The sequence below is a fragment of the Indicator indicator genome, chromosome 6 (assembly GCF_027791375.1).
Source record: "Indicator indicator isolate 239-I01 chromosome 6, UM_Iind_1.1, whole genome shotgun sequence".
NCBI lineage: Eukaryota > Metazoa > Chordata > Aves > Piciformes > Indicatoridae > Indicator > Indicator indicator.
In genome coordinates, this window is record NC_072015.1 from 33,619,895 (window position 1) to 33,639,805 (window position 19,911).

General features: G+C 39.3%; 1 protein-coding gene across 1 annotated transcript in view; it reads left to right on the forward strand.

The window, feature by feature from the left end:
• CARMIL1 (capping protein regulator and myosin 1 linker 1) overlaps positions 1–19,911 on the forward strand; it is a 118,255-nt gene that overhangs the window by 61,051 nt on the left and 37,293 nt on the right. The window contains exons 23-29 of the mRNA XM_054381614.1: positions 3,349–3,442; positions 5,665–5,763; positions 8,419–8,547; positions 8,815–8,946; positions 9,804–9,979; positions 12,239–12,326; positions 15,375–15,524. Of these exons, the coding sequence (XP_054237589.1) occupies positions 3,349–3,442; positions 5,665–5,763; positions 8,419–8,547; positions 8,815–8,946; positions 9,804–9,979; positions 12,239–12,326; positions 15,375–15,524 (868 nt within the window). The remainder of the gene's footprint in view (positions 1–3,348; positions 3,443–5,664; positions 5,764–8,418; positions 8,548–8,814; positions 8,947–9,803; positions 9,980–12,238; positions 12,327–15,374; positions 15,525–19,911) is intronic.

Consider the following 19,911-nt stretch of genomic DNA (forward strand, 5'->3'; position numbering starts at 1 on the left):
ATAAGCATGTGCAGAGTCTCCTTATCTGGATACTTCCAAAGCCAACCTGGACGTGTTCCTGTGTGGTCTGCCCTAGATGATCCTGTTTTGGCAGGGAGGTTGGACCAAATGATCTCTGGAGGTCCCTTCCAACCCCTAACATTCTGTGATTCTGTGTGCTTGTAGCCCAGAGCCTGTTCTGACACAGAACTGTACAGCTCCATATTCTTTTGTAAAAGTTGTTGGGGTTTTGTTTTGTATGGAATAAATGAAGAAATTACTCACATTGTAAGGAATTGCTTGGATTTGTTAGCAGTTAATTCTTCCCTTAGCAGTGATACAAAATTTACATGCCCAGGCCTGCAAAGCAGATGAACTTACTCCTTTCTTTTTTTTTTTTAAAAAAAGCAGTAAAATCATCACTCTGCAGCAGAGAGTCATGAATGGAGCAGAAGTTACTACAAGGCAAAAATTGTGATGAAATGTAGGACTGCTGTCACACATGCTGTGTGCAGAGGGAGAGACAGGAGGGGTTTGAGGCATCTATTACAGTCTCTGAGCACCTCTGAAATTTAGCATCCTTTAAATAGAAGGAAATTTAGCATCTTTTAAATAGAGGTGTTAATGTGTTATGCATTCTGAAATTACTGGATTATCGAGTGGGCAGAGAAATGTAGTCTGTTACAAGAGACAAGTGGAGTATTAATAAAAAGAAGAATGGGGGAATATTTTAGACTTCAAAGGAAACAGAGAAAAATGAAATGTGAAGATAAATACTGCTCTGATGATCAAAGTTGAAAAGCAAGCTTTAAATTCTTGGTTTTTTTGCCCCTAAGAGCTGGTTAATTCTTAGATGACAATACAGTACCATTCTAATACAGTGCTGTCTGTCTGGAAGGTCACCAAGTACAGAGCCTTTCTTAGGGTAGTGGTCTTCAAAAGCTCAACCTCTGAGACTGTGTGCCCATGAAATCTCCTTGCCTTTCATTTTTCTTCCCTTCCTCTGTGTTTATGTCAATGTGTTTGAGGGAGTGTGCACTAAGCCTTTGACTAAATTGCATTCAGCATATAATTACTAGAATGAGACTTGGCAATTACAGATTTCAGTGAATGGGATGTATTAAATGTCAATCAGCAGCAGTGATCCTGGGAAATCTACCTTTGTTTCTTTTCAACTAAACAAATAGCCCACCTGCCAGGTAGTATTCAGGCAATCAGCAAGTTGTGTAATTATTATCTGTCTTTGAGATTTGATATCTTTGATATTTAAAAATTTTCACCATGCTGGTGGACAGCCAGCCATTCACTGGTTAGTTTTAAATGAGAACCTGTAACAGGGTCTGTGGAGTTTGCACAGCTCTTTTGAAGGACAAGACAACAACAGAAACAAAAAAACAGTTACTTTTCTGGCTGTGGTGCAGTAGGCAGTTGGACAGCATGGAAGCACAAGTACCTTGCTGACTTCATGTAAGCAGCTACCTACCACTGACAACTCTACATTACCATGTTTCCATTGGGAAGAAACATTGAAATCTTCCATTAAGATTGAATGTAAAATGTTGGGTAGTTTCACTGAACCAAGGGGGTCAGCCTGCAAGCCTGTGAGGGGAAGCTCTGTATCTCCAGACTGATTTTGACTGTATGTGACAGAGGGAGACAGGTAGAGAGGTAACAGGAGAGAATAGTCTGTGGAGCTGTGAAAGGGAGGCTGGAGATCTTTCATTCAGAGAATCACAGAAGACATCTGGTTGGAAGAGACCTCAAAGGTCATCCAGTCCAACCTTCAACCCAGCACTGAAAGGTCAACACTAAACCATGTCCCTAAGCACCAGCTCCACACACTGCTTAAACACCTCCAGGGATGGTGACTCCACCACTGCACGGGGCAGACCATTCCGGTGTTTGAGAACCCTCTCTGTGAAGAAGTATTTCCTAATATGCAGCCTGAACCTTCTCTGGCACAGCTTGAAACTATTTCCTCTGTGTACTTGGTTTTTGGTTTTTGGAACCACCATCTGGAATGTCTGATGTCCTCCTTGTGGTCTGTATGCCCCAGTGCTTTTTTTAAGGAAACGGGAAAAAAAAATAGGAGATAGAAGTACAGCTGAACAGAACTCTCCAAGCTTATCCAGGGACTAAACCACTTTTGGGTCAACTCCAATGGTGCATTAAATCACAGAATCACAGAATTAACCAGGTTGGAAAAGACCTTTGAGATCATCAAGTCCAACCTATCACCCAACACCACCTAATCAACTAAACCATGGCACTAAGTTCCTCATCCAGTCTTCCTCAGTGAGGAATCAGTGTGTTTCATGGCTCAAAAGACTGCTGTCCCTCAGAGAGTGGTGTTTCATGTGGCTAAAAGCAACTGATGGGAGGGGAGGTGAAAGAACCTTGGAGTTTCACAGTAGCTGAGTTGTCTGCAGTTGGAGTTAGTGCGTTTAGTGAGGGAAGTGGAGCTGACACAGTTGAAGTGGTCAGCCTCAAAGTGCTCTGAGACAGACAGTTCCAACCATATACATGAAGCTCTGAATAGAATGGGAACAGACGGTTAGTGGGGTGTTTGCAGACAGCTGAAGGAGGAGGAAGAGGTGTTTGCAGGAAATTAAGGCTAATTGAAAAGAGGGAGAATAATTGTCAGGTTTTAAAGAGCAGGAAGTTCTGCTTTCACTTCTTCAGATGGGGTGTGTGGACATACTGCTGCATGTAGCATTTTAGATATGTGTGTCGTGCTAGCCAATTTGTGTTCTTAGAGTTTAAATACACTTTTGGTCTTTGAGACCAAAACCCTATCTTTAGTCTCATATTGCAGAAAGCTGCAGAAAAACTTGGCAAACGTATCAGTGAAATGCAGGGAACAATTGCTTGCATAAATACACATGGAGATCTATGCTTGTTCTGTCAGCTTTTATTAAAAATTCAGCAAGTGTCTTCAAATTGTTGTAAACACAAGAAGTTATTAAATAGTAAATTTTCAAACTTCAGGTTCTTAGTCACTGTCTGTTACTGAATGTTTCCATTTAAACTCAGATCTAATAGCATTGCCAGCAGGCACTGGCACTCCCTGTTCTGTTATGGTATAGGAAGAAGTAATCCAACCTTCAGCACAAAGGTCATTAACTGCATTTTTTTTGCTTTTCAAAATCTCCACCTCAGAGTCTAGTGGCAAAGAAGAATTAGCAGCTAAAAGGAGCATGCATGTCTGCAGTGAGTCCACTTAAAAATGTGCAAAACATATTCTTAAGTGCCTTCCACATATAAGCTAGATGCATCTTATTTCTCCCTTCTACTTTATTCTTCCTCAAGAGATAGAGTAATTAGGTTAATTTTTACTATTGAAAAATAATTTCTTTTGTTTTTCTTTAGGAATTATACTTTGAGATTCATGCCCATACCGATGAATGACGCTTCCCAAGCGCTTAAAACAAACCCTGAGAAAACAGAAGAGGCACTGCAAAAGGTATTGCATATACCACCAACAGGCAGAGATAAACCCACTAAAAATAAAGGAATTAATCATTTTCAGTGGCTGTGATTTCTAGACTAGTTTCTTGATTGTTTGATTTGTGTGGTAGCCAAGTGCTGCAAGAGGGTGTAAGGCTTTTTGTTCTGAAGAATGGTTGGGGGGAAGGCTGATGGAATGCTATGGTGCAGTATTAAAAAGTGGTAACTCAAAATGTGTAAGCTAGGCCTTGTGTTGCTGTATGCCTGACTGTGAAAGGGGGAGTTAGAAAGCAGCATGTTCATTACGTATGTGCTTGTGCATGTTTCCTTGTGGGTAAAATTACTGGTGGATGTTTTCCATTTTGGCATAAAAAGTGCAGTCAGTGCTGTAAGAGACAAAAGATGCTCTTTAATTTGGGGTAGGATAAAAACATTTACTGCCTGTGTTTTATATTGTACATATAAAATTCACACACTGTGTTGCTCTAAATAACCAGCTGCACCGACATGTTCTTTTGGATGAAGAGGTGTTGACAGTATCTGTAGCTGTTCCACTTGCATGAGTTAAAACTCCCAGCTGAGTTTTAATATAGTAAATCCTGCAAGCTCTGAGTGAGCCTCCTGCTCAATCAGAAAGCATACATTTCACATCTCTTTAATGAGTAGTCTTCCTTCAACCAGGGTAGGGTCATAAAAATACCTTATAAATAGTTCTTATGGATAACTGTGATTAAAAAGCAAATGACTGTGATTCTTGGTAGTAAAGAAATTTGAAGTAAAGTGATTCTCACAGGGAAAAGTGCTGGTAGTTAGTGGCTTTTTCTTTGATGCATGAAAATGATGTAAATTCTGCTTAAAAAAATCAGAGTCATGGGGATGGACATCTCTTACATCTCATTTAATATAATTGTAGATAGGTTCATAGCTAGAGGGATAGGTGCATCTCTGAAAACAGTATCATGAAGCTTCTGGCCATGGGGAATTAAATTCTTCGCTCTAATTACGCATGATGTCCAAAGAGCTTTTCCTTTTATTCATTTCCAAGCTACTAAAATTGTTTGGCCCTGAGTTTGTTTTAACATATGTAGTTTAGACTTTCTTTACAGCACACAAGAAAGTATTCCCCAAAGAAAGGTAACAATCTCAGGAGTGGTGCTGTGAATACTGTTGATTCCATGTGTGGAAGAATGCCTGCCTATGTGGACTGAGCTATCCTGTCTGCTTCAGGGAGACCTGAGCTTGACTGACTGACATCCCAGAACAGTCTATAAGCTTCAGCATACCACAGCTTGAGTACTAGAGTGCTCCTGATCCTGGTCCAGCACCAGATGGCCATAGTAACTAACCTCCTGAGCTCCTGTGTCTTTGCAGCACACTTTACAATGTAGGCAAACTGGATAAACCTTGCATTACTGTGGTGCATAGTCAAACTGTTCCAGTTCTTACCACTAATGCAGATTTAGAGGTGACCATCCCTATTAGTCTCTGCTTCACCACCTGCTGACCACTCCATCCATCTTTTTCTCATCTCATCCTTTGAAAGCAGAGCCATCACCTTTGAGGAACCAGAAACGGTTTACTTAGCAGGGTTTTGTTTACTTGACTAAGTTTGTTAGAGTCAGCTTAGGTGGTTACTCTCTGTGCAGGTATTTGTTGCTGGTGGCAGTTGTGGTGGGCTGTGACCAGCATCTGTGGGTAGGAACCACTTATCTTTGAAAAGCACTTACGTACTGTTCAGCCTTAGTTAACTTCTGAACTCAGGCTCCTGTATCAGTTAGGCACTTTTAGATATTTTATTTTCTCTACAAACTGTACTACTGTTTAAATCCATGTCTTTGCAGCAGGCCAAATGGACCTAAAATAAATGTATTGATTACCTTGTGTCATTATGTTCTCTACAACAGCACTTTATGTATATTCAGAATCTCTTTTAAACATTTCTCAAACCTGGATCTACTCCTTGTCAGCATAACTTACTAAATTGTTCAAAATAGAAGACTAGTTCAGCACACACTGGCAAAAGTCCAGTGTTTAGTGGTGTTTCACTGGTCAGTGAGTGAATGAATATTGGAATGTGACTATTAAGCACTGAGACACACAGAAAAAGGTTTGCAGATAACAAACAAATACTTAGGCAGATTTCCCTGTCAGTTCCCATTTCTGATACAGCAGCAAGAAAGAAAGCAAACTGCAATGTGGAGAGCTGAATCAGTTTCCTAATCTGGCTTTGTTTTTTAGATAGAAAACTACTTGCTTCGTAATCATGAGACCAGAAAGTACCTACAGGAGCAAGCGTATCGGCTGCAGCAAGGCATTGTCACCAGCACCACTCAGCAGGTGAGGACATGTTTCTTACTGGCACTTCTAGGTGTCTAAAACCTTCCTGGGACAGTCTTCTCTCTTTCTGCCAGAGTAGTTTACACCAAGATGTGCCTTGTAGGTAATACTTTGTTTCCCAAGAATTAATAAGTATCAATGACACGATTTTTGGAAGGAAAAAAAAAAGCTTTTGTGAGAGGGATGTGTCATGTATAGTAATATTGTGTGGAGAAAGGCCAAAACTATTTCTGAGAGAGCTGCTGTTGGAATCAGAAAAGAATTTAGTTAATTTGTGCTCAGGAGTCTGACATTCAGCAGGCTTCTCATCGGTGTGACCACCATCATGAGGCTGTGCCAGTTCTGGCATCTGAGTCAGTTCCAGTCTCTCTGCTTAGCACTGAGCAACCATATAAACATGCTGTTAGGTGCCACCAGAGAAAATAGCTTTAGAGAGTAAATAATCATCTGCCTTAAACTCTTCAGAAATGTGGGTGTCACAGGAAGCATTGCTTAAAATGAGGGAACAAAATGAAGTAGAAGTCTTCTCTGCTCTTCAAACTTGTTTGCACCAGTTTTGTTCCCATGAAAATGGAGACTCTAGCAGACAGGAGAGGAATCATAGAATGCACTGTGTGGTAAGGGTGCAATAGAGGTCATCTAGTCCAACCCCCCTGCAGTAAGCAGGGACATCCCCAACTAGATCAGATTGCTCAGCTTCCCATCAAGCCTGACCTTGAATGTTTCCAGGGATGGGGCCCCCACCACCTCCCTGGGCAACCTGTCCAGTGTTCCACCACCCTCATAGTAAAGAACTTCTTCCTATGCTCAATCCAAGGCTACCCTACTCTAGTTTAAAACCCTTGTTTTAGTGCTACAGGCCTTTGTAAATAGTCCCTCCCTAGCAATCCTGTAGGCTCCCTTCAGGTGCTGAAAGGTTTCCCTGGAGCCTTCTCATCTCCAGGCTGAGCAATCTGTCAATCTGTCTTCACAGCAGGGGCGCTCCATGCCTCTGGTTGTTTTTGTGGCCCTCTGGACCCTCTCAAGCAGGTCCATGACCATTTTCTGTTGAGGGCTCCAGAGCTGGACACAGTACTATAGGTGAGGTCTCGGTAGAGCGGAGTGGCAGAATCAACTCTCTCTGTTTTGCTCATCAGCTAAGACAATGAAATGTCTCTGTTGTCTGCATTTATTTTATTTTTAAAAAATCTCTTAATTCAAAGTCACGTTTTTCTACCTGTGTTACAGCTAATGGGATACATTTTGATTACTAGAACCTGAACTAATACTCTCACCTCTTGACAGAGAAAATTGTACATGGAGACGTACTGGTACTAAAAACTGCAAGAACAGCATCACTTTATTTTAGTAATTATCTGTTCCAATGCCACCTTTTTTTCCCCCAAGTTAATAATCTCCATGTGAGTTAAATTTAGATACTTTTGTAGCTTGGTGGGTTTAGCTGTGCTTTTCTCCAACAACCACACGCACATCAGGTTTCAGTAAATGTAATTTGTTGTTCTTTTGAAGGTAGAAAAAAGAAATGACTCATTTCTATATAAAATTGTGTACAATAAGGATGGGTTTTGAAAGAGAGCTGGAAAAAAATCTTGTGTTAGTATGGTGAAATTGCATTGTTATTCCCAGAGTGTTGGGTTTTTTTTAGTCCAGATGTCCCAATGAGACTTTCCACTGTCTAATAATTAATTAGCTTTTTGTACTTCTGCAAAAAAACAACCACCCAAAAGCCTTTGAAGAGGGAGAGTCATGTGGAGCAGAAAAGGAGCATGCTGTGAAATTATTTCAGTTCTCGTTGCTAATGATATAAGATATTAGAACTCGAGACTTTATATGATGCTGACACGCTCTCAGATGTTGCTTCAGAATGTCAAATAGCTAATTTTAATGAATGCTATGTGGGCTAATAAAGACTTAACTATTGTATCTCCCTGCCCCATATATCTTAATCAAAACTGACTACAGTTCAGGCATTCTTATGGCTTTGTCTTGGAAGGATAGAGCTATACCACCTGCCCTGTATTTGCAGCATGTTGAGTGACTTATGTTGCAGATACAGATGAAGTTCTGTTCATCCCACTGTGAAAGGTCTGATGGAAACTTCTGCTTTGGTCATTCCCTTGAAACTGGGAATATTTACATTTTGAAAGAGTATCCCAGAAGCCTGTGCAATTGTATTTTGCTTGTACAGGAGGAGCCTCTGCTGTTTTTTGTTGAATAGATAATGACAGAGCTTTCTCTTACTGTCTGACCTTCTTAATAAATTCAGGGACCTTCTAGGGCCAGGTATTAGATACATCAACATTTTAAGCATTAAACTTGCTCCAAAAAAAAAAAAAGAATTGAAAAACAGAGGAACACTTTAAATGAATAACTTCCTGGTTAGTTACCATAGAAGTAACTGTAGGGAAATATTCTAAAGCATAATTTCCTTTCAAATGTGAGGGTTTATTTTTTCCAGTGTTTAGGTGTGTCTTTATAATGCTTTTCTTTAGTATCATTATACACCTCCAAGCTCTCATCACACATTTCCAGATTGTTATATTGTCACTAAAAATCTGTTCATGCTGCTATTGATTTGCTACCTGGACTGAATTCAGCTCATATTTGACCAACGTTTTGACATTTTTATCTTTTCCATTTATTTTGTTCGAGTAGATGATTGACAGAATATGTGTAAAAGTGCAAGATCATCTCAACTCATTAAGAAACTGTGGTGTGGATGCTGTACAGGAAGATGTCAAATCTGCAGAACGACTTATGAGGGATGCCAAGAACTCCAAAACGGTAAACCTTGCCCAACATCCTGGTAATACTGAGAGCAGTTCAGTGTGTGCCTGCAGCTTTTCTCTTTCTGAGGAATTAAAGTAACTCTGTGTAACAAAGGGGTATTTTCCTCAGATGGTCAGCTGTAGGTAGTATTTAAAGTGAAAAAATAATTCTAATTAAAAAAAAAAAAAAAAGATTAAGCAGGGAGAGTTCCTCCTGTTTGTCCAGGTTTGAAGACAGGTAGTGATGAGCCTGCTTTCCAAAGATGGTATTTCTGTTTTACAGCTCTTACCAAATCTGTATCACCTCGGTGGAGCTGCTTGGGCAGGAGCAAATGGTTCACTCTCCAATCCAATCCAAGAAACACTTGAATCCATGGCTGGAGAAGTCACAAGAGTTGTGGATGAGCAGCTTAAGGTCTGTGGATAGTTGTTTCCATGTCTCCCACAGAGAAATAATGAAATCTGAGACCTCCTGTTGCTAAATGCAAATGTGCTCTGCTTTTTATAAATTTTTTTCAACCTCTCAGTATGTTTATATCAATTATCTTTTCATTATTAGTTTCATGTAGCTTTGTGCTGTATTATCTGGACACTTGTCCAGTTGTAATGAAAGAAATGGCTTTAGTGTTTGCAGTGGGCAGAAGTAGCATATACCGTTTATCATCATCATCATTTACTGCACCTGAAGTTCACTGTGGACTTCCATGGACGTTAATGAGATCCCTCTATTAAAGGTTTGTCCACTGTGGACTTTGTGTATGTTAATGAGATCCATCTATTAAAGGTTTGCATGCACACCACAAATCATGCTTGCAGCTACTTCTTAGTATTTGGCTAGTATATTCCAGCCTCGTACAGCATGCCAAGTTCTCATGAGTCTCCCTTCTTCATATACTAATTCCTCTTACAAACTGTCAGGTCTGGAGCATTGGTGAAAACTGCTGATTCAGGGCACAGTTCAGAGCCAAGGCAGCTGCAGCAGAGCATCAAGTGGTGGATGCACAAGGGAAGCTAACTTACTGCCCTGTCAGTTAAACACACAGAGGTGTAGAAGTTCTGCATTTGAAAAGGCAAAGAAGTGCAGTTGTGGGTGGGTTTCTAAACAAGTATGTTGTCCCTCTGTGACTTTGCTTTGTAAAATGTCTTTCACGTTGCTTATATTGGGAATTAGAAAGAAAAAATGTAGATATCACAAGTCTAAAACCAGAGCAACGCTGTGATCTTCCCCCTCATGAAAATCTTGATAGCAACCTTTTGCTTGCTGTGATGCAGACACTCCTTGAGTCTATGGTGGATGCAGCAGAAAACCTTTGCCCAAATGTGATGAAGAAAGCTCGAATCCGTGAAGACCTGATTGAGGCAAGCACTGAGAAGATTTCCATCCCACGCACGTTTGTGAAAAATGTCCTCCTGGAGCAATCTGGAATTGATATCCTCAATAAAATTAGGTACTTTAAAAGATTAATCTAACAAAATCAGTTACAGAATTTGGGTTTCAGGTTGCATGTATGCGTGGTTGTGTAACAGATGATTCCTGAATGCTTTTGTGACTCACAAGAAACTGTATTAAGGCATTCAAAGAACAGGAAATTGTCCTACAGGTCTGGTCAGCTTAGCTCAGGAGATTCAAATATTTGGAATCTCCAGGGATGTTAACATGGTCATTAACACATGGGCTTCTGTTCTACTTAGTAAAAGTGTTTTGATTTATGGTACACAAATAATGTTTTCATGACTGATACTTTTTGTCAAATCTATTTATGTTCTCAGGTAACACTGAGTTACTGTTATAAAAGGAAATTGCACTTACTTGCTTTGAATGTTAACAGTGCTCTGTCTGTTGCTGTGTGTTTGATCTCATCCTGTAGCTGTAGCAATCAGTTTAAAACTTTTTGTTTCTGTGGGAGATGTGCACAGCAGACAGACATACCTACAAAATGGAGTTTTGGATATTCAAACCAGGAACCTGGAGCAGAAACAGTTTTCCTAAACAACTCTTTGTTTAATTAAAAAAAAAAAAAAAGGGAAAATAAAGAAGATTTTACCTGATCTTTTACTGCATCCTTTTTTATTTTCAGATTAAATGTAGACCAGAGAATATATACATATATGTTATGCAGCAGAATGTGATTGACCTCTACTTAAACCTTTGCAGTTGCTATTATTTGGCTAAGGAAACCTTTCTGCTTGATGGAAAAGCATGTCATTTTGCATTGTGATTCTAATATCTTTGTAAAAGAAGAAAACCTTAAGACTTAAAAATTAGTTTTGCTGAGTGCAGCAGAATTGTCTGGAAGGGGTGTTAAAGACTTCAGAGCTATGCCTTCAGAGCATTTAAAATGGTTCAGAGTGTGAAGTTTGTTCACATCAGTAATATCAAACCAACCTTAACCTTCAGGCAATAACAGTGCCCCTTCCACCTGTGAAAGCTGCAACTGTCAGTGGGGTGAGTGTGTCACCCTTCCTACCTTTTATTATTTTAAATTAATACGTAAGTAGCTGAGGGAAGTCCTTCACTCTTGTTCTTTTCCTACTGTGGCTTGGCCACCGTTCTACCTCCCTATGAACTGCATTGCTTTTCCAATGTGTTTCTTACTCTTCCCTACAGGCTTTGTGTAGCAGTACTAGCTCCAAACAGAAGTAGCTTTCTTTATCCAATGAAACTCAGTCCACAGATAAATACCTTAAAACAAAATCTCATTACTTGCTGGCAAGTGTAAGTTGAAGGAGTAGGGCTTGAAATGATAGAGGAAGGAGAGACAGAGCTTTGGGCCACAGCTCAGGCATATGTACTTGTCAGCTGCAAGTCCTTCACAGCCTGAGCCTTTTGTATTGTGGCCAAAGAGAGGACCCCAAGGGAGCAATTCAAGGTTATATGTTTCCTTGACAGGAAATTGCTAGTGAAATCGTAGTTCAGTTGTACTGGGTGTGTTGCTGTTCCACCTACTTCTGTGTAAATGGGGATGGATGATGTGAAGTTCTTGAGACAGAAAGTGGTCACCTAGAGCAAAAAGAGGAAGCAAAATTGTGATGGCAAAGTCAGTAGAATCAGCATTGTACAACTGTCCTTCAGCTGGCAGACAAACATGAGAAAATATTTGAATCATAGAATCATCACAGAATTGTTAGGGTTGGAAGGGACCTCAAGGATCATCTAGTTCCAACCTCCCTGCCATGGGCAGGGACACCTCACACTAGATCAGGTTGCCGAGAGCCACATCCAGCCTGGCCTTAAAAACCTCCAGGGATGAGGCTTCCACCAGTTCCCTGGGCAACCTGTTCCAGTGTCTCACCACCCTCATGGTGAAGAGTTGAGGAAGTGAGTGAATTGTAGTTGTTTGGTGAGGTGGTGTTAAACAGGCAGGACCATCCTAAATCCATTCATCTGAGGCTCAAGTTTTTCTTACTTCAGTGGTAGTGTTCCTTACACAGTTGCACCTCATTCAGCTTTCTTACCCAGATGTTTTGATTACAACTCTTAGAAGAATGTTACAGCAGGTTAAATATGGTACAGAGGCTCTAGTGTTTACAGTGTGATTCATGAGTTTATTTCTGAAACCTGCAGTCATGTATCCTGACACCCTCTAATGTTTTGCTTCAAATAAAGTGACAGCACTGGATAATAGTTGCACTGTTGAACATTTTGTAAAGACAGAAGTCTCCTGTGTGAATTAAAAATTTCTCTCTCATTTTCAATCCTCACACAGTGAAGTAAAACTGACAGTGGCTTCTTTCCTGTCTGACCGAGTCGTAGATGAAATCCTGGATGCACTTTCCCACTGCCATCACAAACTGGTGAGTATTTGTGTATTTTATTTGTGTGCTGAGTATCTTAACAATGCTGTTTACATTCATAACTTCTTCAATTTCTCCTTAGTACACATCTCTCTTGAAATTTGTCTTATTTTCATTGGCATCACTAATGTTATTTGAAATGTAATCGTGAGACTTTTGCCTTTTTGCTTTAAAGAAGACACAGCCTTGGAAGAGGCTGCACTCTGAATTTGTCCTATTAACTTTGGCATTATTGTCAGATATAAAACTAAAAATGCCATCAGGCTGCAACACTGAGTCATGAGTGCCTACTTGTTCTGGTGAGATGATAAGGGTTGGTTGAATGCGAAATGAGAGGTAAAATTTCATTCTTTAGAGGAGGGGACTATTGAGACGTTGTCCCCTGAATGAGTACATCTTGAGACTACCTCGGAAATGTAGGTATCAGTTTTGAAGAGAAAGAGGTAGAAACAGAAAAGGAAACACTTTTTGTTGTTTGAAAGTGCTGAGCTCTCAGGAGGCACAGTTATTTATTGTAACTGTACTTGCTTCACCTAGAGTAGAAGAAATAAATGACTGTGTCCACAGAAAAATATTTTTATTTGTAATGTTGGTGTCTCTGTAAGGAAAATCCACTACTGTGGAGTAGGGTTTTTTGTTTGGTTCTTTTAAAGAAGCCAGTGCATAGTTATTCTCCTGATTGAAACTGCTCTTCATTTCTAATGGAAATTTCTCTGGCTTCAGCTTGCAGTCATGAATTTTCTCAGGTCCTTTTCTCCCACAAGATAAAGGAGCCATATATATCTCCACAACATAAGGCAACTTATATTTCTTTGCCTCTTTATGAAAGCCTTCGTATACAGAAAACAAATCACTCTCTCCCTCCCCTCCCCTCCTCACTCTCCACCTCCATTTTTTTCCAATAAATTAAAAGTCTGGGTTATTTGTGGGTGTGTCTTTATAATACAGAGCAGCACTGTATAAAGATACAACCTCTAGGCTCAGCAGTTCCACAGCAGAATTGACTTCTGTGTAAGCTGCCCCATAAATTAGCTCTGGTTGGCCTGGAGCAGGCTCAGCTGGCATGAGCAGTGCCCAATCTCTGTCCAGTGGTATTGCACAACTTGGACATACTCTACCTCTAACACAGTAATTTTCTCCAGCCTTTGAATCACTTCAGTCATGATTCTCTGCACATTCCCCAGCTGCTTTAAAAGCCTCTTAAAATTGTGGTCCCCAGAACCAGACTTACTATTCCAGTGTTTTATCCAACACTATATAACAGTGAAATTTGTTTTCTCCTGATATTCTTTACTCCTTGTGCTTACATAGCAAAAGATAGAAGAATTCCTTTCTGTTGTCAGTTTCAGTGGTAGCTCATTTTCAGGGCTGGGTTTGCTAGATCTCCCTCCCAGTTATGGCTTCTGGGTGCTTGACATTTGCTGCTTTTCAGAACTGTCCTTAATTAACTAATATAGCTAATTGCCAGTGCTTTATTTCCTAAGGAAAGATTGTCTGTGCATTTGATTTGAGTTGATTTACTTCATGATTTATTTTGGCCTGCATTTAGCATGACCCTTTCACTGTTTAACACCCTTGTGTTTCTGTTAGCTGCAGATCGTTTCAAACAGTATAACACTGATGAAAGCACTTTGAAGAGTACAGGTCTTGAAAATGCTGGTAGAGGAACTCCTGTCATTTTTGTCAGTGTTAATCTTCAACTGACAACTGCAATCTGAGAGCTGGCAGCTAGTTCTTTATACAGCAAAGATTAGATCTACTGATACAGTTCTGTGCCAGCTCCTTAAACTGAAGTGTCACATACCACTAATTCAGCCACCTACAAATCTCTGTGTGTGTTGCACTGTCTTAGCAGTCTTTGATGCAAAATTGAAAAATAAACCTTGTTTGACAAGGCCTGAGTTTGCCTAATGTGGTGGTAGTTAGAATTAATTGTTATCTAGACATTTTAATGTGATTAAAAATAGATGGATTCATAACTGTTCTCCAGTGTAGACACCAGACTAAGTGAACTGGAATTGACTCAGGTCATCTCTTTACCCTTTTTGATGGTCAACACAACTAAAATCCACTGATTGTCCAGCGTCATGCTGATACTAAGCAGTGGACTACACCTCTCCTTAGCTGCCTTTTTGAAGGCTTCTCTGAATAACTGCTCAAATACTTGCTTATAGCAGGTATTATTTAATATTCTCTTTAGTTACCAACAGAACTAGGAAGTATTTCATCATTTTCCTAATAACATGAACACACTCCATGAACCCACTCCATTCCAAGTATAGTCCAGGGTGGTTTATATTAACATTCTCCCTGTTCTTAGAAACAATCTTTGTTATGCAGGTCTAAAAATAAAATATTTATCTTATCTCATAGATCCATCAATGATGATTTTTTTTATTATTGTTATTATTTTTCTGGCAATCCATACCAGTTCTTCAGTGAAAGAAAACTAAGATATTGAACAAAACAATCTTTTCTCTTTTTTTTTTTTTTTTTTGTTGCATAGGCAGTGATAACATTTTGGCCATCTAATAATTATGAAAATTGTATTAGCTGAAATAGTACATGTCTCTCTGTAATTTAAATTTAAAAAAAACCCAACCAAGCAACCACAAACAAAGAAACAAAATACACACACACAAAAAAACCCCACAAACCAGACAAACAAAGCAAGAAAAAACCACAATGGTGCAGGACAAAGCTTCTCTTCCACTTCTTTATTTTCCTTATAATAAAGGTAGGAAAAACACTGAGGAAGTCTCATAATAATATGAAAAAAGTAGGGTGACTTTTTATCAGACCTTTTATCTTTTTTAATTTTAGACTTTTTCCCTTCCTTCTTAGAATGTGTGATCCAAAAAAAAAAGGGGGGGGGAATGGGGAGGAACCAAAAGCAAACCTTATGTGAAGCTTAACACACAAAACTGCATTTGTAGTTGGTCTTGTAGGCTCTGTGATCACTTCAGTTCTGTGAGCTTTCTGGTTAGGTTTGGTTTGCCTTTTTTAATAGTTTGATTGGTGTGTTCCTGTCTTTATCCTTGCCTTCAGGCTGACCATTTGACCAGACGTGGCAAACCACTTCCACAGCAGGAATCACTAGAAATTGAGTTAGCTGAAGAGAAGCCAACGAAACGCTCCATCATCACAGTTGAGGAGTTGACAGAGATAGAACGTTTGGAGGATCTGGACACCTGTATGGTAAGACACATTCCTCAGCCCATTTAGTTAAGCACACAAATAACTGGAAGAAAAATGTTCTTCAAAATGTCATTTGGCAATTCCATGGTATCAGGAAACTGATGTTAGGAATTGCCTTCTATTGAAAGAAAAATAAATGTTAGCTTGTGAACATTTTGCATTTTCCTGTTCAGCAAAGGAAAATTTTCCCTTTTCTTCACCTCTTTCCTGATACCTCCTCAGGGGTCTTGCCCTTACATGCATTACTGCAATCAAGCTAATACAATAAACATCTCTTCCATTGGCTACAGTTTCACAGAGGTTCAGTTGCAGTAATAAATTGGACTTGCATGCTGCAAAAGAGTGCATCTTTTTGTACAGTTTTTGTTGCTTCAGCTCCCTGAATAGACTTGTTGCAGAGTCAGACAAGTACAGCTCAAGAGAAGGAGGACCAGCAAGGTTGCTCCTTTCTGCAGCAGCTATCTGTTGGCCTTGCTTATCTATAAAACAAAAGCACATCTTTGTTGGAAATCCCAGCTTAAAATAGTTCTCCGTCCCTTCCAAATCTCCTCCACCAAGATTCAGTGCAATATTTGTCTGAACATCACAAATCCCTGCAAAGCCTGGGGTGTTGATGGCCTAGTCTGGCTCATCACTGGTACTATCAACTTCCAGAAGCTTTCTGTAGTGAGTAATCATATTGAGCTCCAAATCCCATGGGAGACAGACATCCCAGTGAAATATGTGGCATCTGAACCTCTCCCTGTAAGTTAGTTTTTGCATGCTGCCTTCATGTATAGCGAAAGAAGCTACAAGCTCATTCTGACATCCCATCCTCCCCCTTTAAATTTATTCTTGCAGTCTGTTAAGAATAATAATACTGGAAATCTGAAAAACAGCTCCTGTCTTTATCTCATATAACCATGGTAATGTGAAAGGATCATATCAGTGTGCTGGTATCTTTCACTTCGATCATATTCAAATAATGGGAATGTGATGATGCTTACACTCTTTTAAAAAGATCCATTAAATGCAAACTGTGCTTATCTTCAGAAGTGTTTAGATTACTCTTCATTCACCTTTATCTTGCTCAGGGAATCAAATACCTTTGTGACCCAGATTTTCATCAATATCTAATTTCTGAAGAGAATGAAGTATCAAATAAACACAAGGCAGCAATTTTAGTAGTGCTAAGGAATCCATTTATTGAAAACTGTAACCCATTTTTAAGAGCTACTTTTGCAGCCTGAGTGCAAGTGATATTGGTTGGTATTGTACAAAAATATATATAAATAGACCCAAGAGGCTGAGTAATATAGGGATTTTTACTGTACTAGTGTTCTTACTGAGTGTCTTTGCAACTAAAAACATCTTGAGAATGGATTTCTCGCATCTTATGGACAGAATTAATAACTTCAAAGATAGCACTTTGCAGGTGAGGTATTTTAGCTATAGAAACATCCTATGGATTTCAGATACTGTCTTGGAAAAATAAATCTGATTTGTGGCAGGTTTTAGGTGTTGTACAGGTGGAAATGAGGAACCTTCTGAAAGAGTCATCAATGAGGGGCTTTGTGAGCTTGTCAGTGCAGGGAGCAGAGACATTACTGAAAGATTGTACTAGAAAGAGAAGCATATGGTTTTATGAACTAGAATTATGAACCTGATTTCCTTTGATTATTTTTAATCTTAAATGAGAAATAGCTTTTTAAATCCCACTTCCAGAATGGCATTAGTCCAGAACATTGCCTTCTTTGGTCATTGGAAATCCTTAAGCATCACAAAGTGTGATGATAAACCAGATGCAGTCCTTGTGAGTACGGGATGCACTCACCTGTTCCGTTTCTGTACCGGACCTGGAACCTTGCCTTGCAGTTTGGTTTGTTGCATGTTTGGGAACCTAATTTCCTATTGCCAAAAGAAAAAGGAATATGAGATGAGGCTGATAGTGTTGCTGGAATGTCAGGAAAAGCTTGCCTATTCTATGCCCCATATATCAGTTGCTCCGGCTAGTTGTTAAGATGCCTAGAGAAGAAGAGATTTTGGTCCTTTAAGAAAGGCTTGGACCACCATTTTGGGAGAGCTGGTTGTTTGGTTTTTTTCCATTTGCAAAACTGGATTGGTTTTTGCAAAACCATTATCTTCAGTAAGCCTGTTTTCTCCTTTCTTGTTTCTTCAACAAGCCTGTCAAAGATCACTATTCTGGATGAGGCAATGTATCCAACAGCATGTTGTTATTCACCAACCTCCCTTGAAGCTGTATTTGAACTGAACAGTGGGGGGGGATGGGGGGGAAATAAAGGATCAAGATTCAGTTTTGACTCTATGGTTACAGAGAGATCACGTAGCACACTGAAGCTGGGTGACTGTGAGTGAGGTAGATATATTTGTCATAAAATGTTTATAAGGCATTTGATCTTATATGCAGATTGAAAGTGGAAGACAGGAAGGGTTGTTTATAGAACTTGGGTTGGAGCACAGGGATCTGAAACCTCTAGTGCTGGTGATAAGAGCCAACAAAAAGGCACTGGTGTGTTTCACAGCCTGCCAACTATTCTCAAACAAGGTGCAGAGTGGCTGAGGCTGGGAGGATTTTTCTGCCAGAGCAGAGAGTTGCCATCCGTTCACTTCGAATTTTGATATGTATGAAAAACACGGACAAGACACAATGAAATCATACAAATGGGTCCATGAAATGCTGAAAAATAGACTTTTAAATGCTATTCCCAGTATCTTTTGTTGTGGGAATTGGGATTTCTTAAATACCAAAGTGAGCAGTTAATGCTTATTAGCTTCAGCTCAAGATATGATTCTCATCCAGCCTTTAACAGTGGTCTGAGAGCCCATAATATGATAGATTTGTCAGTTGTACATGAATTTGCTAGTCTGTTAAATGACTTCTGAAGAACTCTGGGAGTGATTGAGTGGTCCAGTGTAGGCTGCAATAGCTGGAACATTATGGACCTGGGAGTTTCTGATCTCCTTGAGCTGCAGTACACTAAATTGATGCTTCCCTAATCTACAGCTGTTTTAGTTGCCTGTGTTTAATTAGAGCTGTGTTGATGGTAATAAGTCATTAGATAAAAGTTGCATGCAAGTAAAATGGAAAGAAAAATCCCTATGCAGAAAATTAATTCCTGTTTTCTGATTAAAGGAAAAACCACGTCCTGCTTTCCAGACCTTATGAATTCATAATTCAGTTATGATTTAACTTCACAGAATAGTACAGTTTCTCTATTTTTTTTCTGTGCACATATGATGAGAGTGACACATTTTAAACTAACCAATGCATTTTAAAACTAACTTTAAGTAAAGCACCCTTTTTCTGTTGTGTAATTGTGTGGGCAGATAGATACTACTTGAGGTAGTTTTTGCATAATACTTGTAGTTGTACTCTGTTCTTTCATAGCCATTAGTCCTTTCCAGAAGAAAAAGATACTCAATAGTGCTCAATTGCCCACCCAAAGGTGAGGAAGCATCTCTGTTAGATTGTGTTTAACAGTTATGTTCTACAGTTTCTCAAGGTTTCTTTTGTGTGTTTGTTTGTTTTTAGCTATATGGCTGTTAGTTTCCATAGTACCAGAAGATCACCAGAATTGAGCTATTATTTAAAGAAAAGTTCAGAGAGAAATGACTTTTTTACAAGAAATCTGTGTGCTCATCATCTTCAAAACACCCATTTCAGGAATACAATTTTATTACTATAGGTTGTAACAAGCGTGCAGCCAAAATGGGTATTGTTTTAGAAGAAAGCAGAGGTTGTTTGCATTCTGAAGAGATATGGTAGGAGATTGTTTGGAACCTGTAAAAGAGTTGTAGGTTGCAATACACGTGTCTGCTTATAAATCTTCTCTAAAGCAATGCAGTGTAAGATTGAAATGCTTGGATGGTAAATTACATGTTTGTAGAAATGGTTGTGGCTAATGGAAAGGGACTGCCTGTGATGAATATTGAAACTCAGACATTTCTTACCTATTTCTAATTTTAACCATATAGAGGGTTCAACGAATTTAATGGAGAAAAGTTTAGAGGAAAAAAAAATCCCGCAAACAACATCTTAATGATTTAGTCTTTATTGAATAATAGGTTTCACCTGCACAGTAGAGAAAAAAAACATGTCCAGAAGTAGCAGAATATTTGTAGATAGGTGTATGCTTTATCTGGGAATGAACTAAGTAGCCATTGTCAAACATCTAGCAGATTAGGATTTAGCAGTCCAGTATGAAGACTTATGAACCTGTGGGTCCTGAAAGATAAGGAGAATATGGACCTCAGTGTTTTCAGAGAAAAGGGAGCCATTGCACTCACCACATGAGAATTAGATTTAATTTTTTTAGAGAAAACTCGTAAAGTTTTTCTTACCTGAAAGCTTTTCTTTCCCCACCTCCTTATCTAAAACAAATTAGAA